The sequence below is a fragment of the Lichenostomus cassidix genome, unplaced genomic scaffold (genome assembly GCF_008360975.1).
Source record: "Lichenostomus cassidix isolate B80296 unplaced genomic scaffold, HeHo_3.0 HiC_scaffold_33, whole genome shotgun sequence".
NCBI classification, from domain to species: Eukaryota; Metazoa; Chordata; class Aves; order Passeriformes; family Meliphagidae; genus Lichenostomus; species Lichenostomus cassidix.
Window position 1 is genome coordinate 1,643,322 of NW_028147632.1, and position 21,920 is coordinate 1,665,241.

The 21,920-nt window shown below is 58.8% G+C and overlaps 2 protein-coding genes and 1 long non-coding RNA gene across 3 annotated transcripts in view; 2 read left to right on the plus strand and 1 right to left on the minus strand.

Annotated features, from left to right (window-relative positions):
* The window catches only part of LOC146421404 (uncharacterized), a 33,136-nt gene extending 11,442 nt beyond the window's left edge, over nt 1–21,694 (plus strand). Inside the window, 1 exon segment of the mRNA XM_085047121.1 lies at nt 20,828–21,694. Within this exon segment, the coding sequence (XP_084903247.1) occupies nt 20,828–21,694 (867 nt within the window).
* Nucleotides 1,416–2,331, minus strand: LOC146421405 (uncharacterized). The gene is made up of 3 exons (XR_014848735.1): nt 2,160–2,331; nt 1,965–2,065; nt 1,416–1,834 (listed from the first exon to the last, which is right to left on the minus strand). It is a non-coding gene; the product is annotated as an uncharacterized LOC146421405 (long non-coding RNA).
* Nucleotides 9,088–12,148, plus strand: LOC146421406 (class II histocompatibility antigen, B-L beta chain-like). The gene is made up of 5 exons (XM_085047550.1): nt 9,088–9,220; nt 9,711–9,980; nt 10,856–11,137; nt 11,770–11,876; nt 11,978–12,148. Exons 1-5 carry the CDS (start codon nt 9,136–9,138, stop codon nt 11,984–11,986), a joined length of 753 nt encoding a protein of 250 aa, XP_084903676.1. The 5' UTR covers nt 9,088–9,135; the 3' UTR covers nt 11,987–12,148.
* Nucleotides 21,695–21,920: the final 226 nt, after the last annotated feature.

Genomic DNA, 21,920 nt, shown 5'->3' on the forward strand with positions numbered 1-21,920 from the left:
TCCTCCAAACATCAGTGAGTGCAATCACCAGAAACTCCTTTAGATGGCCCTCCAGGACCACAAAAGGACTCTGAGCAGGAGGTGGATGGATGGAAAGGAGCACGAGGAAAGGTTTATGAATTAGCCAGGAAGTGTTTAGTAATGAATATGTGTGATCCGGGTGGAACAAATACCCCATTCGGAAGTTTTACCCCACACATCAGATTAAAGAAGAGATCCTTGGGGTTTGTTCAGCACTGATAAAGAAAAAACGGCTGCTTTCAAATGCTTCAAATTAGAAGCATTGCTAGAAAGCTCATTTTCTGGCTGATTTTGGTAACCCCCTCAGGCTTCAGGGGAATCGCTGTCCTGCTCCAGCCTGGGGTCTCTCCCAGGGGACACAACCCCTCAGAAAAGGCTGCTCAGGCGGGGATCCACCACAGGCCCAAAAATCCCGAGGTTCTGCGGGGACTTCCCACCGCCTCTCTGAGGCATCTCCTGCTCCACCCTCTGGGCTCCTGCCGGGGCTGCAGGGAGCTCTCTGCTCCATCCCGGACTCACCCACAGCGGTTCCTTGGCCTCCTGCCCGGCCCGGGACTTTCCGGAGCCATTGCGAACAGACATTTGGAAGGAAGATCCGCGGAGCGCCGCTTCCCTCAGGGAAACTCCGCCTACCGTGCAAAGCCCGCCCCTCGCTCCCAGTGGCTGATTTTCCCGCCCGAAGCCCGCCCCTAGAGCTCATTGGCTGATTCGCCGATTAGAAAGCCCGCCCTAGCTTCGATTGGCTGATTCTGCCGCCACTCCTCGTTCTCGAGCTCTGATTGGCCAGAGAGGCTCTGAGGGACGATCTCCCTCAGCCCCACATCGCTTTGATTTCCCCCAAAAAGCCAAAATCTCCCCAAACCCCCTGGGCTGAGCGGAGGAACGGACAGCGTTTGGGCAGAAAACTCCCAAATCGTTGTTCCCCAGGCTGGGAAGGACAAACGGAACCCAACTGATTTGGGAGCTCCAGCAGCTCCTCTCTGCCGGCCCAGCTGAAGGCCTCGCTGGCTGCTGGAGGCTGCACGGGCAGACTGGGAGCACTGGGAGCACTGGGAAGAGGCTCTGGCTCGGCTGAAGCCCCCGGGGCAGGGGCAGCAGGGCAAGGGACAGGGCTGCAGGTGCTGAGGGGACACGAGGGACAGCACGGCCTTGATTAGCATTTCTTATAAAAGTAATAAAGTAATGAAGGAAATAACAACAACAACATTTACACTATAAATACTGATGGAGGTCGCACAAGGACCTCTCAGCGAATGCTCTGAGTTGGAAGGGACCCACAAGGATGCAGTCCAACCCTTAAGGGAATGGCCCCTGTGGGGTCAAATCATGACTTTGGTATTATCAGAACCTTACCCCAGCCAAGGTCATAAGGCAGCAAAGGTTTCACAGCTGAATCCACAGGGACATACAAATATATATGTACCTGGTTAGTAAACATACAGAGTGCAAGAGAAACATGACTTTTGTGAAGCTTTCAGAATGACAAAAGAACCGACAGGCTCAGCCCAGGCAGCCACACATCTGTTTTCTCATCATCTCCTCTTCCTGCAGGTTCATCTCCTGCAGAACAGGCAGTGATGTGACCCTGAGGATCAGTGCAAGGCAGACACTGCAGCTGAGGAAGGAAATCCCCATGCTGGGGGGATGAGGTGAAGCTGAGACTGCCCAGCACAGAAAATATCCTTCCTCCATTCCCCATTAGAGGTGAGTTTGGGGCCTGCTGCAGATATACTGCATGTCATTTGAACAGATCGCACTCCCGAGATAATTCTCAGCCAGGTGCACACACCCTGCATTGCCCAGGACAGGAACCCTGCAAGGAGGAGCAGAGACATGGCTGGAACCTCAGAAGAACACATTGTGCCCCTGTGCCCCCAGGCTCTGCCTGTGCCCCCGGGCCCTGCCTGTGCCCCCAGGCCCTGCCTGTGCCCCCCAGGACTCACGAGGAGCTGAAGCTGCTGCCATCCACCCACTGCAGCCGCTGGCCCTGTCTGTGCAGCCCGAGTCAGTAATCAACATTCCTGCTGAGGTGGAACAGGAACTCCTGGCAAGGAGAGAGGAGCAAACAATGGACTCCTAGCCCAGGAGCTCCCCAGGGTCCCCTTGGCCTTCCCAAACCCCCCAAACCCCTCACTCACCATTTCCTTGTCAGTGAGCACAGCCAGGGAAGCCTCGAGCTCGGAGCACCGAGCCTTAGCCTGATCCCAGGAGAGACGATGCCTCGAGAGGAAGTAGCAGATCCCGTTGTACCCAACCCAGCCATGGGGACAGGCCAGCAGCACCCGAGCTGCAGGGTTAACTGGAGTAACTGGAGTCTCTCTGTGTATTCTCCCTGCAGAGGGAAATGGAGAAGAATGTTTGAGGATTCTCCCCTCAGGCAGCAGTGAGCCCGCAGTGCCCCGAGGGGTTGGGCTGAGGCTGCTGCTCCTCCCTTACCTGACACAGCAGCCAAGGACACTGCCAGAGCCACAGCCAGGGCTAGGAGCACAACCAGCACCACGATAAACTTGAGGTGGGATCTGATCCTCTGGCCTGGAGCTGGAAAGAGCAGTTCGTCGTGAGCATGGAGCTGTCCTGAGCAGGCTCAGCCCTCACATCTCCCACCCGACGCCCAGGGAACAGAGGAGGGACCCTCAGCCTGTGTGCCACTCACTGAGCTGGCAGCAGGAGAGACACGGGATGGGGATAGATCCAGGGACAAGGGACACAGACAGGGACAGGGGACACAGACAGGGACAGGGGACACAGACAGGGACAAGGGACACAGACAGGGACAAGGGACAGCTACGGCTGAACTGCCCAGGCCCAGGCATGTCAGTCCCAGCAGAGCACCACGTCTCTTCCAGAGCCCTGGACACAGCCACACCCTGCCAGCCCTGTGCTCCTGGACTGACACTGTCCCCTTCCTAGAGGCCACCCGTGTGGGTTCTTTTGAGTTCATTCCTGGGGGCTGAAGTGCTGTGGACTTCCAGCAGATCCTTCACACTCCAGTCACACGGGGTCGTGCGTCCCCCCAGCCCTGCTGTCACTCTGACCCCGCCCGGCTGCTCCCAGTGCTCCCAATAAAGTTTCCCAGTTGGCTCCGGTCGCGTTTCTTGGGGGGCACTGGGGAGGGACTTGGGGGGACCCCGCGGTGGTGCTGTGATTGGGGGGCAGACCTGACCCTGGGATGGATCGGGAATGGGGACCCCCGTGTGTCCCCAAGTGTCACCCCGCTCTGGGGGGCCTTGGGAGGCAGCTGAACCCCGACACGGCACACAGCCAACCCCAAAAAAGGTGCTGAGACCTCCTGAGCCCCCCAGAACCTCCAAACCCCGTAGAAAAACAGCCCCGAAAAATAGCCCCGCGAAAATGAGCCAATGGGAGAAGGCGCTGAGCGATTCTGATCCAATCCGAGCTCGCGGCGCTGATGACTCTCCAGTTCCCAGGCAGACCCGCAGCGCCCAGCGCTCCCCACCCCCACCCCACCTGCGCCCCCCCCTCGCCCCCAGCGCTTCCCGCCAGCCCAATTTGGGGAGGGGGCGCGTGGGGGGCGCCCAGGCCTGGCCCGGAGCCCAGCGCTGCCCCAGCCCGACCTGCCCCGGCTCCATCCCGGCTCCTCCCGCGGCATGCGACGGCGTGGGGAAAAGGGGGGGAAAGGGTGGGCGCTGGGCTTGGCGGGAGGAGGAGAAGGGATGGAGGAGGAGGAGGAGGGATGAGGAAGGAGCGGGAGAAAGGCCGGAGATCCGAGCAGGAGGAGGAGGCGGGAGGAGGAAGGAGGAGGAGCCGCGGGAGGAGGAAGGAGGAAAGAGGAACAGGAAGAGCAGGAAGAGGTTGGAGAGAGGAAGAGGAGGAGCAGCAGAAGCCGCGCGCAGCTCTTTGTCTGCCGCGGCCCCGGGAGCATCGGCGCCCCGCACGCCGCAGGTGAGGGGGAGGAGGAAGTCGCCCCAAATGTCTCGGGGGTCCCCGAGCGGCGTTTTTTCTGGGCGGGTGTTTGGAGCTCGCAGCTTGCGGGATTGAGCCCCAAATCTCGTTCAGGGTCGCTGGGAGGGTTTGATTGTGCGGGGGGAAGGTTTGGATGTGGCGGAAGGGCAAAGCTGAGGCGGCAGTGGGGCTTTGGGGGATATTTTGGGGGCTGCAGGTGGGCACGGCCCGGTGTCGGGGTGGGAGGGGGACATGGGGCATGGGGTCCGGCCGGGAGAGCGGTGGAGGGGAAGGGCGGGAGCCCCGGAGTGGGGTGAGAGGAGAGGGGCGATGGCGGAGCTGGGGGAGCCCCGGCAGGCTGGAGAGGGGGGAGCGTGGCTAAGGGGGAAGCCTGGGATCCCTGGAAGCACGGAGCAGAGAATGAGGGGAGAAGGGACCCCTGGGACCCCCAAAGCCCCCGGATCATCCCTAAGCGGGACCCTGGAAAATAGGGAAGCCCGGGAGCCACGGGAGCCCCGTGAGTGCAGGGAAGGGAGAGCCTGAGGAGGCCAAAGTGCAAAGAGCAGAGAGGGGGAAATGCTGGGAGGGTTTTGAGGTGAATGGTGGAGGTTTGGGGTTTTTATGGCCACAAACCCCTGGGAGAGTTGCAGAGCTGGAGCTGGGCAGGAGGAACCCCCAGGGCAAGGCGCTGAGCCCTTGTTTTTCCCCCAAAGCAGGATTTGTCATTGCCAAGGCGTGGCCAGATGGAGGAGGAGGAAAAGGCCCGGAGATGCAGCCGGAGCTCGGAGCTGGGGGAGAAGCCTGAGGGCAGAGAGAAGCCCCACAAGTGTGGGGAATGTGGGAAAAGCTTCAGGCGGAGATCTGATCTGATCAAGCACCAGAGGATCCACACTGGGGAAAAGCCCTACAAATGTGGGAAGTGTGGGAAGAGCTTCAGCCAGATGTCCAACCTGATGAAGCACCAGGTGATCCACACTGGGGAAAAGCCCTATGATTGTGGGGAATGTGGGAAAAGCTTCAGCCACAGCTCTGCCCTGATCCAGCACAAGAAGATCCACACTGGGGAGAGGCCCTATGAGTGTGGGAAGTGTGGGAAGAGGTTCCCGACCAGCTCCGATCTCCTCGTCCATGAGCGCATTCACACCCAGGAGAGGCCCTTCCGCTGCCCTGACTGTGGGAAGGGCTTCAAGCACAACTCCACCCTCATCACCCACCGGCGCATCCACACTGGGGAAAAGCCCTACGAGTGTGGGGAGTGTGGGAAGAGCTTCTCAAGCATGTCTAACTTTACTCGGCACCAACGGAAGCACCAGTGAGGGAAGCCCTGCGAGTGTCCTGAGTGCAGGAAGAGCTTCATTGCTGCTCCAACTCCATCCCCAGTGGGAAGATCTGCAGTGGATGATCCCCAGTGACCCCAGCTGTGCAGAGCCCTGGTGATCCGTGCTGCTGGTGATCCGTGTGGCAAAGACACCTGGCTGGTGGCTCCACACCCTCCTGGCTCCCCGTGGGCACCTGGATGAAGGCAGGGCCAGGAATGTCCATGGGAATTCCTGGGGACATCAGAAATCCCCTGGGGAGAGCGGATTTGTTGACTTTCCACCCCAGAAAATCTCACCTTTTGTGTTCAGTTATATCATCTCTTGGCATGAGGCAACACTGGATGGCCTTGGAGGTCTTTTGCAACCTCATTGATTCCATGATTGTGATTTTCTCTCACCCAGTGGCATCTTTCACAGCCAAATGGTTCTGCATTGGGGCAAAGAGCAGGATTTTGGGGTGGAAACCTCCAAAAATGTTCTTCCCTTCTACCCAACCACGTGGATCCTCAGCGGGCACAGACATGTAAATCCTTTTCTTTCAGGTTTGGTCTTGTTTTCATTTCAATCCTTCAAAACACCTGAATTTGGGGTAAAAATGAAGATATTGAGGTGAGACATGGGTGGGACATTGGGGTCACAGCTGTTATGATCCAAACATTAAGGTTCTTTGGAAATACATCTGCCCGAATTAAGGTGCAAACGAGACCACATGCCAGTCAGTAGTGTAGGTTTTATTTGATAGTAAATATGAGAGAAAGAGGGAGGAAAAGAGAGGAAAAGAGAAGTAGGAAAAGAGGTGAGGGGGACAGAAAGAGGGAGAAAGAAAACATCACCATCCGTGGATCCCAACGATGTCACATTGATCTTCTCCAGCTGCTCTTCTCAGTGGTGGTTTTCCCCCCAAAAAGCACAGAGTGCCAAGGGTTAATATACACTCAGGCCAGGTGACAATGTCCAGCATGTCCCCCCGGGGCAGGGGACAGTCTCTAGCAGCAGACTCTGCTTGCATCACCTGCACTGCTGTGGTGCAAGGCCTGGCATTTGGGGGTCTGTGATGGATTGTGACTCCCCTCAGCTCCTCTCACGTCAAAGTCCCGATTTGATGTCGAACTGCTCCAGCAGCGTGCGGTGGAGATTTTTGGGGGTTCTGTGCCGTTTTGGGGGATTTTTGTGTCCTTCTTGGGGTTTCTGGGTCATTTTTGGGGGGGTTCTGGGTCACCTTTTGGGGTTTCTGTCTCACTTTTGGGCGTTTGTCATGTCATTTTTGGGGTTTTTTATCATTTTGGGAGTTTCTGTGTCATTTTTAGGGTCTCAAGTGTCACTTTTGGGGATTTCTGTGTCATTTTTTGGGGTTTCTTTGTCGTTTTTTGGGATTCTGTGTCACTTTTTGGTGGGGTTGGGGGTTCCACAGCTGGGCAGTTTGTGTAAACCTGGCTTCTGCTGATGCCTGATGGGTTTTTGTCCTTTTTCATTGTACTTTTATACTCTTTTTATATCCTCTTTACCCTTTCCCATTCCTGTACCTTTTACTCTCTGTATCTCAGCCCCACATGTTTATAACCCTTGTGCTCCAGCCTCGTTCAGAATTCTGTGGAGAAGACGAAACAATCTCCACAATTTCAAGAGCATGAGGCACCAGCCTTGAAAGAGCTTTATCACTGGGACATGTTTCTGTAAACTAATTTGTAACTTTTTTGGGGAGAGGTAATTTGAATAAGGGGGCAATTACTTCATAGGTTTCTCATTGGGGAATTTTAGATAGGGATGTTAATCAGTGAAGTCCATAAATTGCAAACCCGTGATATTGTCGCTCTCTTTCCGTCGTGGTGCACCTGGGATCCTATTAAACCAAGGGAATACCCTTTTCCTACACTGCGGGGTCTGTGCTCAATCTTTCCCAGCATTTTAGGCATCACAGTGAGCTGTGCTCTGCCCCCACCCCAAACTCAGCCAGGGATGATTCTCAGAGCAGCTGGTGGCTTTGGATTTGTGTGTGCATTCCTTTCCCTCAGCCTGAGATGAGTGAACAATAGGTTTCCCTTTATGGGATCTCAGCAGTTTGACTCTCAGTCCAAAGTCCCAGTCAGGTATCTTCAGGGAGGATTTTTGATTGTAGCTTCTTTGTACACTTTTTGTTATAATGAGCAAAACTTTGTATCGATGTTTGAGGTGTGAAATATTTCAGTGTCTGATAACAGCCATGGTGGGACATTGGGGACACAGCCAGGGTGGGACACTGGGGACACAGCCAGGGTGGGACATTGGGGACACAGACAGGGAGGGCAAAGGCAGGCAGAGCTGTCCCTGTCCAAACCTGCACCCAAAAATTTCCAAATTCAGGGATTTCTCACAGAAAAAAGCTGTCAGGAGCTTCCTGAATGGAGGGAAAGGGGCGATGGGACATTTAAAAGAGTTGAATTGGGTTTGACACCCCTGGAATTGGGTTTGGTCCTCCTGGAACTGGATTGGATTGACTGGGAATTGGGTTGGATTGACCTGGAATTTGGTTTGATCCACCTGGAACTGGATTTGGTTTACCTGGAATGGGGTTGAATCGACCTGGAATTTGGTTTGACCCCCCTGGAATTTGTTTTGACTCACCTGGAGTTGGGTTTGATCAATCTGGAATTCAGTTGGATTTACCTGGAATTGGGTTAGATTTACCTGGAATTCGATTTGATCCACGTGAAAAAGAGTTGTATTTTTCTGGAATTTGGTTGACTCGACCTAGAATTGGGTTAGATCCACCTGGAATTGGGTTTGACTCACCTGGAGTTGGATTTGATCCACCTGGAATTGGGTTTTATCTACCTGGAATTGGATTGAATGCCCCTGGAATTTGCTTTAATCTGCCTGTAATTGGGTTGGACCAACCTTGAGCTGGATTTGACTCACCTGGAATTGGGTTGAATCCACCTGGAATTGGGTTTGATTGTGTTGGTGCTGCAGTAGAGGCTGGAATTGCCCCAGGATCCTCCTGGAATCGAGTCAGACACAGCTGGAATTGGGCTGAATTCCCCTGGAAATGGATTTTTGGTTATATTCTGTCTGGATGATGGTGTGGGGCAATGGGAATGGGGAATTGTGGGGGGTGAGAGCATAAAAATCCCGGAAAAATGGGGATTTCCACCCAAAATCCAGGGAACGGGGGGTTGGGAACTCCTAGAGCTCCAAAATCTCGGGTACAGCGGGGTTTTGGAACTGTCAGAACCCCAAAACTGTCGGAAAAGAGGAGTTTGACCACTCCTGACCCCAAAAAATGGGGAAAAAAACCCAGGGAAAACCCTGAAAAACAGGAAGTTGGGCCAACACCCTTCCCAGAAAAATCCCCAAAAAGGGGGATGGACCTTCTGAATCTCCCCGATCCCCTTTTGCCATGGATCCAGGACACCCCAAATCCCAACGCCGCGGCTCCAGGACCCCCCAAAGCCCACCTTGGAGCCCCCAAAGGCCAGGCAGGGTCAGCGCCAGCAGCAGCAGCAGGCAGGGGCAGCTCCGTGCTCCATCCATGGCGCCTCGGGATGTGGCGACACTGGGAAGGGTCGCTGGTGGTCCCAGTGCAGCGGCGGCGAAGTGGGGGGAGTGGGAGTGGGGGCGCAGCGCCCCAAAAGCGGCGGAGCCAATGGGAGGGCGCGTGTGTTGTGTCGTCACCGGTTGCCGGGTAGAGCCTGTGCAAAACGGGCCCCAAACCGGCCCGGCCAATCGGAGCGCGTCCAAAACAACTGCGGCCAATGGCAGCGCGCCCAAAACCACGCCCAGGCAATGGGAGCGCGTCCCAAAACGGCGCCCGGCCAATCAGAGCGCGCGGGTCGGATGATCCCGCCCTGCTCCGGACTGGAGCTCCCAGTGCAGCGGCTGCTGCGGGGCTGGCGGCAGCTGCCCGGCGCTGGCCATGGGGCGAGTGGCGGCAGCTGGGGCCCTACTGGTGGCACTGGTGGTGCTGGGAGGCACCCCGGCTGCGGGCGCGGAGCTGTCGGGTGAGCGGGGGGAGCAGGGAATGCGATGGGAAAGGGGGAAAAGGGGAAAGAAAGGGGTTTGGGAGCCCAAAGTGGAGGGGGAGGAGGAGGGGAAGCCGAAAGGGAGAGCGGGAGGGGCTGAGGGTTGGGGGAAGGTGAGGAAGGGGTGGGAGAGGGTGGGGAAGTGGGGAAAAGGGGAGGGTGGGAGCCCAAAACTGAGCGGGAGGGGGATGGGGATGGAGAAATTGTGGGTGAAAGGGTGGGAAAACGGCAAAAAGAGAGGATGGACCCCAAAACTGCATTGGGGAGTAGCTGACAATGGCGGGGAGTGAGGATGTGAAAGGAAAAATAGGGAGAAGGGTGGGAAAGAGGAAGTGGGAGCGCGGGCAGGAGGGTCCCATGGCGGCCGTGGGGCACAGGGGGTGGGGAGTGGGGATCCGGGGTGACCCCCGGAGCTCTGGGATCGATGGGGGTGCTGGGGGAACGCCTGACCTGTGCCTTGCACACACAGGGGTCTTGCAGTTTATGGCATCCAGCGAGTGTCACTTCATTAACAGCACGGAGAAGGTGAGGTTCCTGCAGAGGTACATCTACAACCGGGTGGAGTACCTGAGGTTAGACAGCGATGAGGGGAAATACTTGGGGTTCACCCCCTTTGGGGAGAAATGGGTCAAGTACTGGAACACCAACCCAAATCTACTGGAGTATGTACAGACTGAGGTGGACAGGTACTGCCGGCACAACTACGAGGTGTTCACCCCGTTCAGCGTGGAGCGCAGAGGTGAGCGTGGGACAGAGGTGTCCCCTCAGGCTCTGCCCTGGCAATGACCCTGCAGCCCCTCAAACCCTCCCTGGGAATCACCCAGAGCCCTCAGCCCTCCTTGTGCCAAACCAGGGGCTTCTTGTCCTTCTCAGTGACTCCTATAGCTCTCCCAGTCCCCCCCAGTCCATCCCAGTCCCCCCTCAGCGCGTCCATTTCAGCCAAGCGTGAAGATGACGCTCCTCAGATAATCATTTCGCACGTCTCTGATGACTCATCAGGCAGACAAGCTGCACCGAGTTCCCCGCGCTGGGCTTAACCTCACAATGCCGTGGAATTCATTCCCAGTTCCTCCCAGTGCCACCACAGTCACTCCCAATGTCTCTAATGCAATCCCAGTCCATTCCCAGTGCACTCCCAGACCTCCACCCTCCATGAAGTGCCCTCCCAGTGCTCCCCAATCCACACACTTCTCTTCCAGTCATTTTCCAGTCCCAATGCCACCACAGTCACTCCCAGTCCCTCTAAACCCAATCACAGTTCAATCCCAGTCTGTTCTCATTCCCCTACGAGACCTCCATTCTCTCTCCCATTGCCCTCACAGTGCTCCCCCATCCACTCCCCGCTTTTCCAGTGCCACCACGCTCCATCCCAGTCCCTCTAAACCCATCCCCAGTCCATGCCCAGTCCACTCCCAGACCTCCACCCTCTCTCCCAGTGCCTTCCCAGTGGTCCCCAATCCACTCCCCTCTCTCCCACTGCCAGCCCCAGTCCCTCCCACTTCATTCCCATTCCCTCACAGTCCATTCCAAGTCCCTCCCAATGCCACACCATCCCTCCCAGCTCTCTCCCAGCGCCCCCCCAGCTGATCCCAGTGTCTCCCCTCTCTCTCCCAGTGCCCCCCAGCGTGTCCATCTCGCTGGTGCCCTCGAGCTCCCAGCCCGAGCCCGGCCGCCTGCTGTGCTCCGTGATGGATTTCTACCCTGCGCAGGTGCAGGTGAGGTGGTTCCAGGGCCAGCAGGAGCTCTCGGAGCAAGTGATGACCACCGACCTGCTCCCCAACGGGGACTGGACCTACCAGCTGCTGGTGCTGCTGGAAACGCCCCCCCGGCACGGGGTCACCTACACCTGCCAGGTGGAGCACGTCAGCCTGGAGCAGCCCCTGAGGTGGCACTGGGGTACGGCCAGAGCCCACAGTGCCGGGGGGAGCGGGGGAGGCACTGGGGGGCTGGCAGGGGGATTGGGCTGTGCTGGGGGCAACTGGGAGGGAGTTGGAGAGAGGCTGGTTTATAGTGGGAGAGGGGCTTGGGGGTGTGGGAGGGCTGGGAAGGGGTTGGAAGGATATTGGGGAGGGTGGGATGAGGTTCTGGGGGTGCTGGTGGGCACTGGGAGGGAGTTTGGGAGTGCTGGGGGGCACTGGGAGGGAGTTTGGGGGTGCTGGGGGAACTGGGAGGGAGTTGGAGTGAGGCTGGAGGGGCTGGAAGGAGATTGGGGATGCAAAAGCAAAGGTTGGAATGAGGTTGGTTGTGCAGGGAAGAGACTGGGAGGGACCTTGGTGAGTCCTGGTGGGGCTCGGAAGGGACTGGGAGAGGGTTTGGGGGTCCTGGGGCGGTGGGGGGCAACTGGGAGGGGTTGTGGGGTGCTGAGAGGGACGGGAGGGGCTTTGGTGTGTCCTGGGGAGGCTGGGAATGGATCGGGAGGAGGTTTCAGGGGCTCCTGGGTGGGCTGGGGGCGACTGGGAGGGTGCATGGAGGGGCTTGGGGTGTCGGTGAGAGGTTTTTGGGGGTCCTGATCCCTGCTGACCCCCCAGAGATGCCGCCGGACGCTGCCCGCAGCAAGATGCTGACGGGGATCGGGGGCTTCGTGTTGGGCTTCGTCTTCCTGGCGCTGGGGCTCGGCTTCTACCTGCGCAAGAAGGTGAGGGGGGGGCCCGGGGGTCGTGTCCCCCCTGCCCCGGAGCGGCTGTGCTCCCCCCGGGGCCCCCCAGCCCGGTGTCACCCCCTTTTCTCTGCCCACAGAGCTCCTGAGCCGCCGCCAGCCGCAGCCCCTCCCCGTGGCCTCGGGCCCGGCCGGGACCCCCCGCTCTGTCCCCGCGCTGATTTTGGGGGGTCGTGTGTCCCCCCAGCCCTGCTGTCACTCTGACCCCGCCCGGCTGCTCCCAGTGCTCCCAGTAAAGCTTCCCAGTTGGCTCCGGTCGCGTTTCTTGGGGAGCACTCGGGAGGGACTTGGGGGGACCCCGCGGTGGGGCTGCGATTGGGGGGCAGACCTGACCCCGGGATGGATCGGGAATGGGGACCCCCGTGTGTCCCCAATTGTCACCCCGCTCTGGGGGCCTTGGGAGGCAGCTGAACCCCGACACGGCACACAGCGAACCCCAAAAAAGGCGCTGAGACCCCGCTGAGCCCCCCAGAACCTCCAAACCCCATAGAAAAACAGCCCCGAAAAATAGCCCCGCGAAAATGAGCCAATGGGAGAAGGCGCTGAGCGATTCTGATCCAATCCGAGCTCGCGGCGCTGATGACTCTCCAGTTCCCAGGCAGACCCGCAGCGCCCAGCGCTCCCCACCCCAACCCCACCTGCGCCCCCCCCTCGCCCCCCGCGCTTCCCGCCAGCCCAATTTGGGGAGGGGGCGCGTGGGGGGCGCCCAGGCCTGGCCCGGAGCCCAGCGCTGCCCCAGCCCGACCTGCCCCGGCTCCATCCCGGCTCCTCCCGCGGCATGCGACGGCGTGGGGAAAAGGGGGGAAAGGGTGGGCGCTGGGCTTGGGGGGAGGAGGAGAAGGGATGGAGGAGGAGGAGGAGGGATGAGGAAGGAGCGGCAGAAAGGCCGGAGATCCGAGGAGGAGCAGGTGGGAGGAGGAAGGAGGAGGAAGGAGGAGGAGCCGCGGGAGGAGGAAGGAGGAAAGAGGAACAGGAAGAGCAGGAAGAGGTTGGAGAGAGGAAGAGGAGGAGCAGCAGAAGCCGCGCGCAGCTCTTTGTCTGCCGCGGCCCCGGGAGCATCGGCGCCCCGCACGCCGCAGGTGAGGGGGAGGAGGAAGTCGCCCCAAATGTCTCGGGGGTCCCCGAGCGGCGTTTTTTCTGGGCGGGTGTTTGGAGCTCGCAGCTTCCGGGATTGAGCCCCAAATCTCGTGGAGGGTCGCTGGGAGGGTTTGATTGTGCGGGGGGAACGTTTGGATGTGGCGGAAGGGCAAAGCTGAGGCGGCAGTGGGGCTTTGGGGGATATTTTGGGGGCTGCAGGTGGGCACGGCCCGGTGTCGGGGTGGGAGGGGGACATGGGGCATGGGGTCCGGCCGGGAGAGCGGTGGAGGGGAAGGGCGGGAGCCCCGGAGTGGGGTGAGCGGAGAGGGGCGATGGCGGAGTTGGGGGAGCCCCGGCAGGCTGGAGAGGGGGGAGCGTGGCTAAGGGGGAAGCCTGGGATCCCTGGAAGCGCGGAGCAGAGAATGAGGGGAGAAGGGACCCCTGGGACCCCCAAAGCCCCCGGATCATCCCTAAGCGGGACCCTGGAAAATAGGGAAGCCCGGGAGGCACGGGAGCCCCATGAGTGCAGGGAAGGGAGACCCTGAGGAGGCCAAAGTGCAAAGAGCAGAGAGGGGGAAATGCTGGGAGGGTTTTGAGGTGAATGGTGGAGGTTTGGGGATTTTATGGACACAAACCCCTGGGAGAGTTGCAGAGCTGGAGCTGGGTAGGAGGAACCCCCAGGGCAAGGCGCTGAGCCCTTGTTTTTGCCCCAAAGCAGGATTTGTCATTGCCAAGGCATGGCCGGATGGAGGAGGAGGAAAAGGCCCAGAGATGCAGCCGGAGCTCAGAGCTGGGGGAGAAGCCTGAGGGCAGAGAGAAGCTCCAGAAGTGTGGGGAATGTGGGAAAAGCTTCAGGTGGAGATATGAGCTGATCCGGCACCAGAGGATCCACACAGGGGAAAAGCCCTATGAGTGTGGGGAGTGTGGGAAGAGCTTCAGCCAGAGTTGCAGCCTGATCATGCACCAGATGATCCACACTGGGGAAAAGCCCTATGATTGCACAGAATGTGAGAAGAGCTTCAGCAGTAACTCCAACCTGATCCATCACAAAGGGATCCACACTGGGGAGAGGCCCTATGAGTGTCCCACGTGTGGGAAGAGGTTTCAGACCAGCTCCCATCTCCTCCTGCATGAGCGCATTCACACCCAGGAGAGGCCCTTCCGCTGCCCTGACTGTGGGAAGGGCTTCAACCGAAATGACTCTCTCATCACCCACCGGCGCATCCACACTGGGGAAAAGCCCTACAAGTGTGGGGAGTGTGGGAAGAGCTTCTCACAGAGCTCTCTCTTGGCTCAGCACCAACGGAGGCACCAGTGAGGGAAGCTCTGCGAGTGTCCCGAGTGCAGGAAGAGCTTCATTGCTGCTCCAACTCCAACCCCAGTGGGAAGATCTGCAGTGGATGATCCCCAGTGATCCCCGTTGGGCAGAATCCTGGTGACCCCCATTCCAGGTGATCACTGTAATTTGAGAAGAAGGTGTTTTAAATGGTCAAATTTTACTTCTTCTCCTATTCTGAGTTTGTTAGCAATAAATTCAATTCACATATGCAATTTCCAGCCTGTTTTGTGCACAAAGGTGTTGGATGAGGGATCTCTTAGCCAGGTCCTTCTATCAGCTCAGGAAGCCTTGGTTCAATTTTCTCTCCCCATGGCGGCTGTGCAGGGCAGTGAGAGAGCAGCTCTGCTGGGTGCCTGGCATGGGGCCAGCGTCACCCCACTGCAATGTGCCATGGCCTCGTGTGGCCCTGTGCTCTGGAGCCAGCGCTGCTGTTGCTTTTTCCTTGCTGATGGTTTTCTCTTTTGCAGGAAAGGCTTGTGAAGTGCCCCCGCTGTCCCTGGCATCCCCTGGGCGCCGGCAGCCGCGTCCCTTGGCCTGCTCCCCCTGGGCCGTTGCAGGGCGGCTGGCGGAGGCTGGGAGCTGCCGTGGGGGCCGTGGGGCTGCCCTGGGGGCTGCGTGCCGAGGCGGGGCCGGGAGGTGCGGAGAACTTGGTCGCTGTTTGCAGAGCAATGGCGCCTTGGGCCCGGGCCCGTTGCAGGGCTGTTCCTCATGTGCGGCTTTGGCCTCGGCCAGCCCGGGGGGCACTGAGAGCGCGGGGCTTGGGCTGTGCGCTGTGCAGAGCCCGCGCCTCGCTGCCCTTGGCTGGCTGTGCTGTCACTCGGGATTGTCCCAGCGCCATTGCTGCTCGCTGCCAGCGAGCGGGGACAAGGCCGGCGCCGGTGTCGCCCCCAGGCAGGCAGGCAGGGCTTTAGTGGGGCAGCAGCGGCGCCATGGTGGGAGCGTGTGTGCGGCCCGGGAGCGGCGGCAGCGGGCGGAGCCCGGGGAGGCGGCGGCGGAGCTCGGAGAGGCTGTCCCAGCGCAGGTGGGAGCCGCGCTGCCTTGTGCCGGGGCTCGGGGCTCGCTGCGGGCGGATGGAGGGGATGCAGGGGGCGGCAGGGCGGCTGTGGCGGCTTCGTTCTCCCGTCTCCCTCCCTCCCTCCCTCCCTCCCTGGCTGTGGCGCCGTGTTGCCGCTGGCCTGAGGCCGCTGAGGGAGCGGCTGCCCGCGGTCTCCTTGCCGCTGCTGCCTCGGCAGGAGGCGGTGCCAGAGCAGCGCTGGCTCGTCCCGCTCGCTGTCGGTAGCACAGAGGTGTCTCTCCTGTCCCCGGGTCGCTGCGCTGCGATCACCGCCGAGCTCCGCCGCCTCCGAGCTCCGCCGCCTCACGGCGCTCCGGCCGCTGCCGCTCCCGAGCCCTCACTGACCCTCCGGCAATGGCGGTACAGCGGCGGCACCAAGGGCGGTGCTTCTCCCCAGTCTGATTAATCACCGCTCCAGAATTACGAGTGACGGCACTATCACCCAATGGGAGTGAGGTGGGAGAGCTCTGCACACGCACAGAATCGCCCCGGTCGCTCCAGGCACAATCCCGGGGTTGTGGCCGAAATTCACTTTTTGGCTCCTCAGCCCTGCAGTGTCCCAGCCCGGGCAGGAGGACAAAGAATCGCTGCTGCCCTCAACCGGCGGGAGCTCGGTGTGACCTGGAGCTGCAGGTCCAGCTCGGTGTGAGCTGTGGGTGAGGCCGGGATGGAGCAGGGACTCCCCTGCAGCCCCGGCAGGAGCCCAGGCCGGAGCAGGGGATGCCGAGAGAGACCCTGAGCCATGGGAAGCTCCTGCCGAGCCATGGAAGTGGCTGCTGGCGGGACTTGTGGGGGATCCCTGCTGGAGCAGCCTGTTCCTGAGGCATTGTGTGCTGTCGAGGGACACCAGGGTGAGGAGGACAGTGTCACAGCGGTTTTCACCTCCCGCCGGTTCAGAGCAGCAGCGGTTCCTTGGCCTCCAGCACGGCCCGGGACATTCCAGGCCTTTTTCTCCTCCGACATTTTAAAAACCTATGAAGAATTCTCTGCTGCTCAGTGACCCCTTTATATTCCCTGCGGACATCCCGCCCTCCACTCCCATTGGCTGATTCTGCCGCCACTCCTCATTCTCGAACTCTGATTGGTCAGAACGCGGCTGAGGGACAATCCCGCCTTGTCCCCACATCGCTTTGATTTCCCCCAAAAAGCCAAAATCTCCCCAAAGCCCTTGGGCTGAGCGGAGGAACGGACAGCGTTTGGGCAGAAAACTCCCAAATCGTTGTTCCCCAGACTGGGAAGGACAAACGGAACCCAACTGATTTGGGAGCTCCAGCAGCTCCTCTCTGCCGGCCCAGCTGAAGGCCTCGCTGGCTGCTGGAGGCTGCACGGGCAGACTGGGAGCACTGGGAGCACTGGGAAGAGGCTCTGGCTCGGCTGAAGCCCCCGGGGCAGGGGCAGCAGGGCAAGGGACACGAGGGACACAGGGATGCTTCATAAGTATTTAATAAAAAAATAATAATTTTATAAAGAATACAAGAATAACAGCAACATGGGCGCTGTACATACTGATGGGTGTCACACAACAACATCTCACACACTCCTCTGAGTTGGAAGAGACCCACAAGGATCAAGTCCAACTCCTAAGGGAATGGCACCTGTAGCTTCCAATCACAACCCTGGCATCATTTTGCACTCTGCTCCCACAAAGGTCACATTACCATGGCAGCAGATGTTTCAAATCTGTATCCACAGTGTTGTATCAATATATACAACATTAGTGTATAAATACAATGTTAGAAGAACAGGTAGTTCGGTATCCAGAGTGTTATATTAATATATGCTAATATATATAAGGTTAGTGTGTAAATACAGTTTTAGAAGAACAGGTAGTTCTGTATCCACAGTATTATATCAAGATAGACAAGGTTAGTATATAAATACAATGTTAGAGGAACATGTAATTTTGTATCCAGAGTGTTACATTAATATATGCTAATATATATAAGGTCAGTGTACAAATACAGTTTTAGAAGAACATGTAGGTCTATACTCACAGTGTTATATTTTCATATATATGTACAAAGCTAGTGTGTAAAAACAATGTCAGAAGAACATGTAATTCTGTATCCAGAGTGTTATATTAATATATGGTAATATATATATAAGATCAGTGTACAAATACAGTTTTAGAAGAACGTGTAGGTCTACACTCACAGTGTTATATTTTCGTATATAGATACAAGCTTAGTGTATAAATACACTGCAAGTGCTGGAAAAACGTGTTTGAAATCCCTTTCCATATCAATATATATATAAAAGGTCACTGTAGAAACATGTAGTGCAAGAGAAACAGGAAGATTCCTGGAACGGCTCCAGAGGGAGACAGGAACACCCAGCCCAGGCAGCCACAGATCAGCTTCCACATCATCTCCTCTTCCTGCAGATTCATCTCCTTGAGATCAAACACTGAGGTGACTCTGCAAAGTGCACCGAGGTGACCCTGAGAGTCAGTGCAAGGCAGATGCTGCAGCTGAGGAAGGAAATCCCCGTGCTGGGGGGAAGAAGAGGCTAAGCTGTGAGTGCTCAGCACAGAGAAGGTAATTCCTCCATCCCCAGTTACAGCTCAGTTTGGGCTCTGCTGCACAGACAGTGCAGGTGATCTGAGCAGGTTGTACTCCTAAACTTTCCCTCTCGCAGGAACACACACTCTCCATTGCCAAGGATCTTTAACCCGTAAGGAGGAGCAGAGAAAGAGGTTATGCTTTGTCCTCCCCAGCAGGAGAAACAGTGCTGCTCACAAGGGACAGTCCCGGCAGCCCTGTGCCCCCCAGGCCATGCCTGTGCCCCCAAGGCTCTGCCTGTGCCCCCCAGGACTCACGAGGAGCTGAAGCTGCTGCCATCCACCCACTGCAGCCGCTGGCCCTGTCTGTGCAGCCCGAGCCAGTAATCAACATTCCTGCTGAGGCGGAACAGGAACTCCTGGCAAGGAGAGAGGAGCAAACAATGGACTCCTAGCCCAGGAGCACCCCAGGGTCCCCTTGGCCTTCCCAAACCCCCCAAACCCCTCACTCACCATTTCCTTGTCAGTGAGCACAGCCAGGGAAGCCTCGAGCTTGGAGCACCGAGCCTTAGCCTGATCCCAGGAGAGACGATGCCTCGAGAGGAAGTAGCAGATCCCGTTGTACCCAACCCAGCCATGGGGACAGGCCAGCAGCACCCGAGCTGCAGGGTTAACTGGAGTAACTGGAGTCTCTCTGTGTATTCTCCCTGCAGAGGGAAATGGAGAAGAATGTCTGAGGATTCTCCCCTCAGGCAGCAGTGAGCCAGCAGTGCCCCGAGGGGTTGGGCTGAGGCTGCTGCTCCTCCCTTACCTGACACAGCAGCCAAGGACACCCCCAGAGCCACAACCAGGGCTAGGAGCACAACCAGCACCACCATAAACTTGAGGTGGGATCTGATCCTCTGGCCTGGAGCTGGAAAGAGCAGTTCGTCGTGAGGATGGAGCTGTCCTGAGCAGGCTCAGCCCTCACATCTCCCACCCGACGCCCAGGGAACAGAGGAGGGACCCTCAGCCTGTGTGCCACTCACTGAGCTGGCAGCAGGAGAGACAAGGGAATGGGGACAGACCCAGGGACAAGGGACACAGACAGGGACAGGGGACACAGACAGGGACAGGTGACACAGACAGGGACAGGGGACAGATACGGCTGAACTGCCCAGGCACAGGCATGTCAGTCCCAGCAGAGCACCACGTCTCTTCCAGAGCCCTGGACACAGCCACACCCTGCCAGCCCTGTGCTCCTGGACTGACACTGTCCCCTTCTTAGAGGCCACCCGTGAGGGTTCTTTCGAGTTCATTCCTGGTTGCTGAAGTGCTGCGGACTTCCAGCAGATCCTTCACACTCCAGTCACACGGGGTCGTGTGTCCCCCCAGCCCTGCTGTCACTCTGACCCCGCCCGGCTGCTCCCAGTGCTCCCAGTAAAGCTTCCCAGTTGGCTCCGGTCGCGTTTCTTGGGGGGCACTGGGGAGGGACTTGGGGGGACCCCGCGGTGGGGCTGTGATTGGGGGGCAGACCTGACCCCGGGATGGATCGGGAATGGGGACCCCCGTGTGTCCCCAAGTGTCACCCCGCTCTGGGGGCCTTGGGAGGCAGCTGAACCCCGACACGGCACACAGCGAACCCCAAAAAAGGCGCTGAGACCCCCTGAGCCCCCCAGAACCTCCAAACCCCATAGAAAAACAGCCCCGAAAAATAGCCCCGCGAAAATGAGCCAATGGGAGAAGGCGCTGAGCGATTCTGATCCAATCCGAGCTCGCGGCGCTGATGACTCTCCAGTTCCCAGGCAGACCCGCAGCGCCCAGCGCTCCCCACCCCAACCCCACCTGCGCCCCCCCCTCGCCCCCAGCGCTTCCCGCCAGCCCAATTTGGGGAGGGGGCGCCTGGGGGGCGCCCAGGCCTGGCCCGGAGCCCAGCGCTGCCCCAGCCCGACCTGCCCCGGCTCCATCCCGGCTCCTCCCGCGGCATGCGACGGCGTGGGGAAAAGGGGGGGAAAGGGTGGGCGCTGGGCTTGGGGGGAGGAGGAGAAGAGATGGAGGAGGAGGAGGAGGGATGAGGAAGGAGCGAGAGAAAGGCCGGAGATCCGAGCGGGAGGAGGAGGCGGGAGGAGGAAGGAGGAGAGAGGAAGAGGAGGGGCCGGAACAGGAACAGCAGAAAGAGGTTGGAGAGAGGAAGAGGAGGAGCAGCAGAAGCCGCGCGCAGCTCTTTGTCTGTCGCGGCCCCGGGAGCATCGGCGCCCCGCACGCCGCAGGTGAGGGGGAGGAGGAAGTCGCCCCAAATGTCTCGGGGGTCCCCGAGCGGCGTTTTTTCTGGGCGGGTGTTTGGAGCTCGCAGCTTGCGGGATTGAGCCCCAAATCTCGTTCAGGGTCGCTGGGAGGGTTTGATTGTGCGGGGGAACGTTTGGATGTGGCGGAAGGGCAAAGCTGAGGCGGCAGTGGGGCTTTGGGGGATATTTTGGGGGCTGCAGGTGGGCACGGCCCGGTGTCGGGGTGGGAGGGGGACATGGGGCATGGGGTCCGGCCGGGAGAGCGGTGGAGGGGAAGGGCGGGAGCCCCGGAGTGGGGTGAGCGGAGAGGGGCGATGGCGGAGCTGGGGGAGCCCCGGCAGGCTGGAGAGGGGGGAGCGTGGCTAAGGGGGAAGCCTGGGATCCCTGGAAGCGCGGAGCAGAGAATGAGGGGAGAAGGGACCCCTGGGACCCCCAAAGCCCCCGGATCATCCCTAAGCGGGACCCTGGAAAATAGGGAAGCCCGGGAGCCACGGGAGCCCCATGAGTGCAGGGAAGGGAGAGCCTGAGGAGGCCAAAGTGCAAAGAGCAGAGAGGGGGAAATCCTGTTAGGGTTTGAGGTGAATGGTGGTGGTTTGGGGTTTTTATGGACACAAACCCCTGGGAGAGTTGCAGAGCTGGAGCTGGGCAGGAGGAACCCCCAGGGCAAGGCGCTGAGCCCTTGTTTTTCCCCCAAAGCAGGATTTGTCATTGCCAAGGCGTGGCCGGATGGAGGAGGAGGAAAAGGCCCGGAGATGCAGCCGGAGCTCGGAGCTGGGGGAGAAGCCTGAGGGCAGAGAGAAGCCCCACAAGTGTGGGGAATGTGGGAAGAGCTTCAGGTGGAGATCTCAGCTGATCGTGCACCAGAGGATCCACACAGGGGAAAAGCCCTTCGATTGTGGGAAGTGTGCGAAGAGCTTCAGCCAGATGTCCAACCTGATCACACACCACATGATCCACACAGGGGAAAAGCCCTATGAGTGTGGGAAGTGTGGGAAGAGCTTCAGCCGGATGTCCACCCTGATGCAGCACCAGGTGATCCACACTGGGGAAAAGCCCTACGACTGCGTGGAATGTGGGAAGGGCTTCAGCCGCAGCTCTGCCCTCATCACACACCAGAGGATCCACACAGGGGAAAAGCCCTATGAGTGTGGGAAGTGTGGGAAAAGCTTCAGGCACAGATCTTACCTGATGCAGCACCAGGTGATCCACACTGGGGAAAAGCCGTATGATTGCAAGCAATGTGGGAAGAGCTTCAGGAGTAGCTCCAACCTGATCCATCACAAAAGGATTCACACCGGGGAGAGGCCCTATGTGTGTGGGAAGTGTGGGAAGAGGTTTCAGACCAGCTCCAATCTCCTCCTCCATGAGCGCATTCACACCCAGGAGAGGCCCTTCTGCTGCCCTGACTGTGGGAAGGGCTTCAAGCATAACTCCCACCTCATCAGGCACCGGCGCATCCACACTGGGTAAAAGCCCCACTAGTGTCCCGAGTGTGGGAAAAGCTTCATTGCTGCTCCAACTCCATCCCCAGTGGGAAGATCTGCAGTGGATGATCCCCAGTGACCCCAGCTGTGCAGAGCCCTGGTGATCCGTGCTGCTGCTGATCCGTGTGGCAAAGACACCTGGCTGGTGGCTCCACACCCTCCTGGCTCCCCGTGGGCACCTGGATGAAGGCAGGGCCAGGAATGTCCATGGGAGTTCCTGGGGACATCAGAAATTCCCTGGGGAGAGTGGATTTGTTGACTTTCCACCCCAGAAAATCTCACCTTTTGTGTTCAGTTATATCATC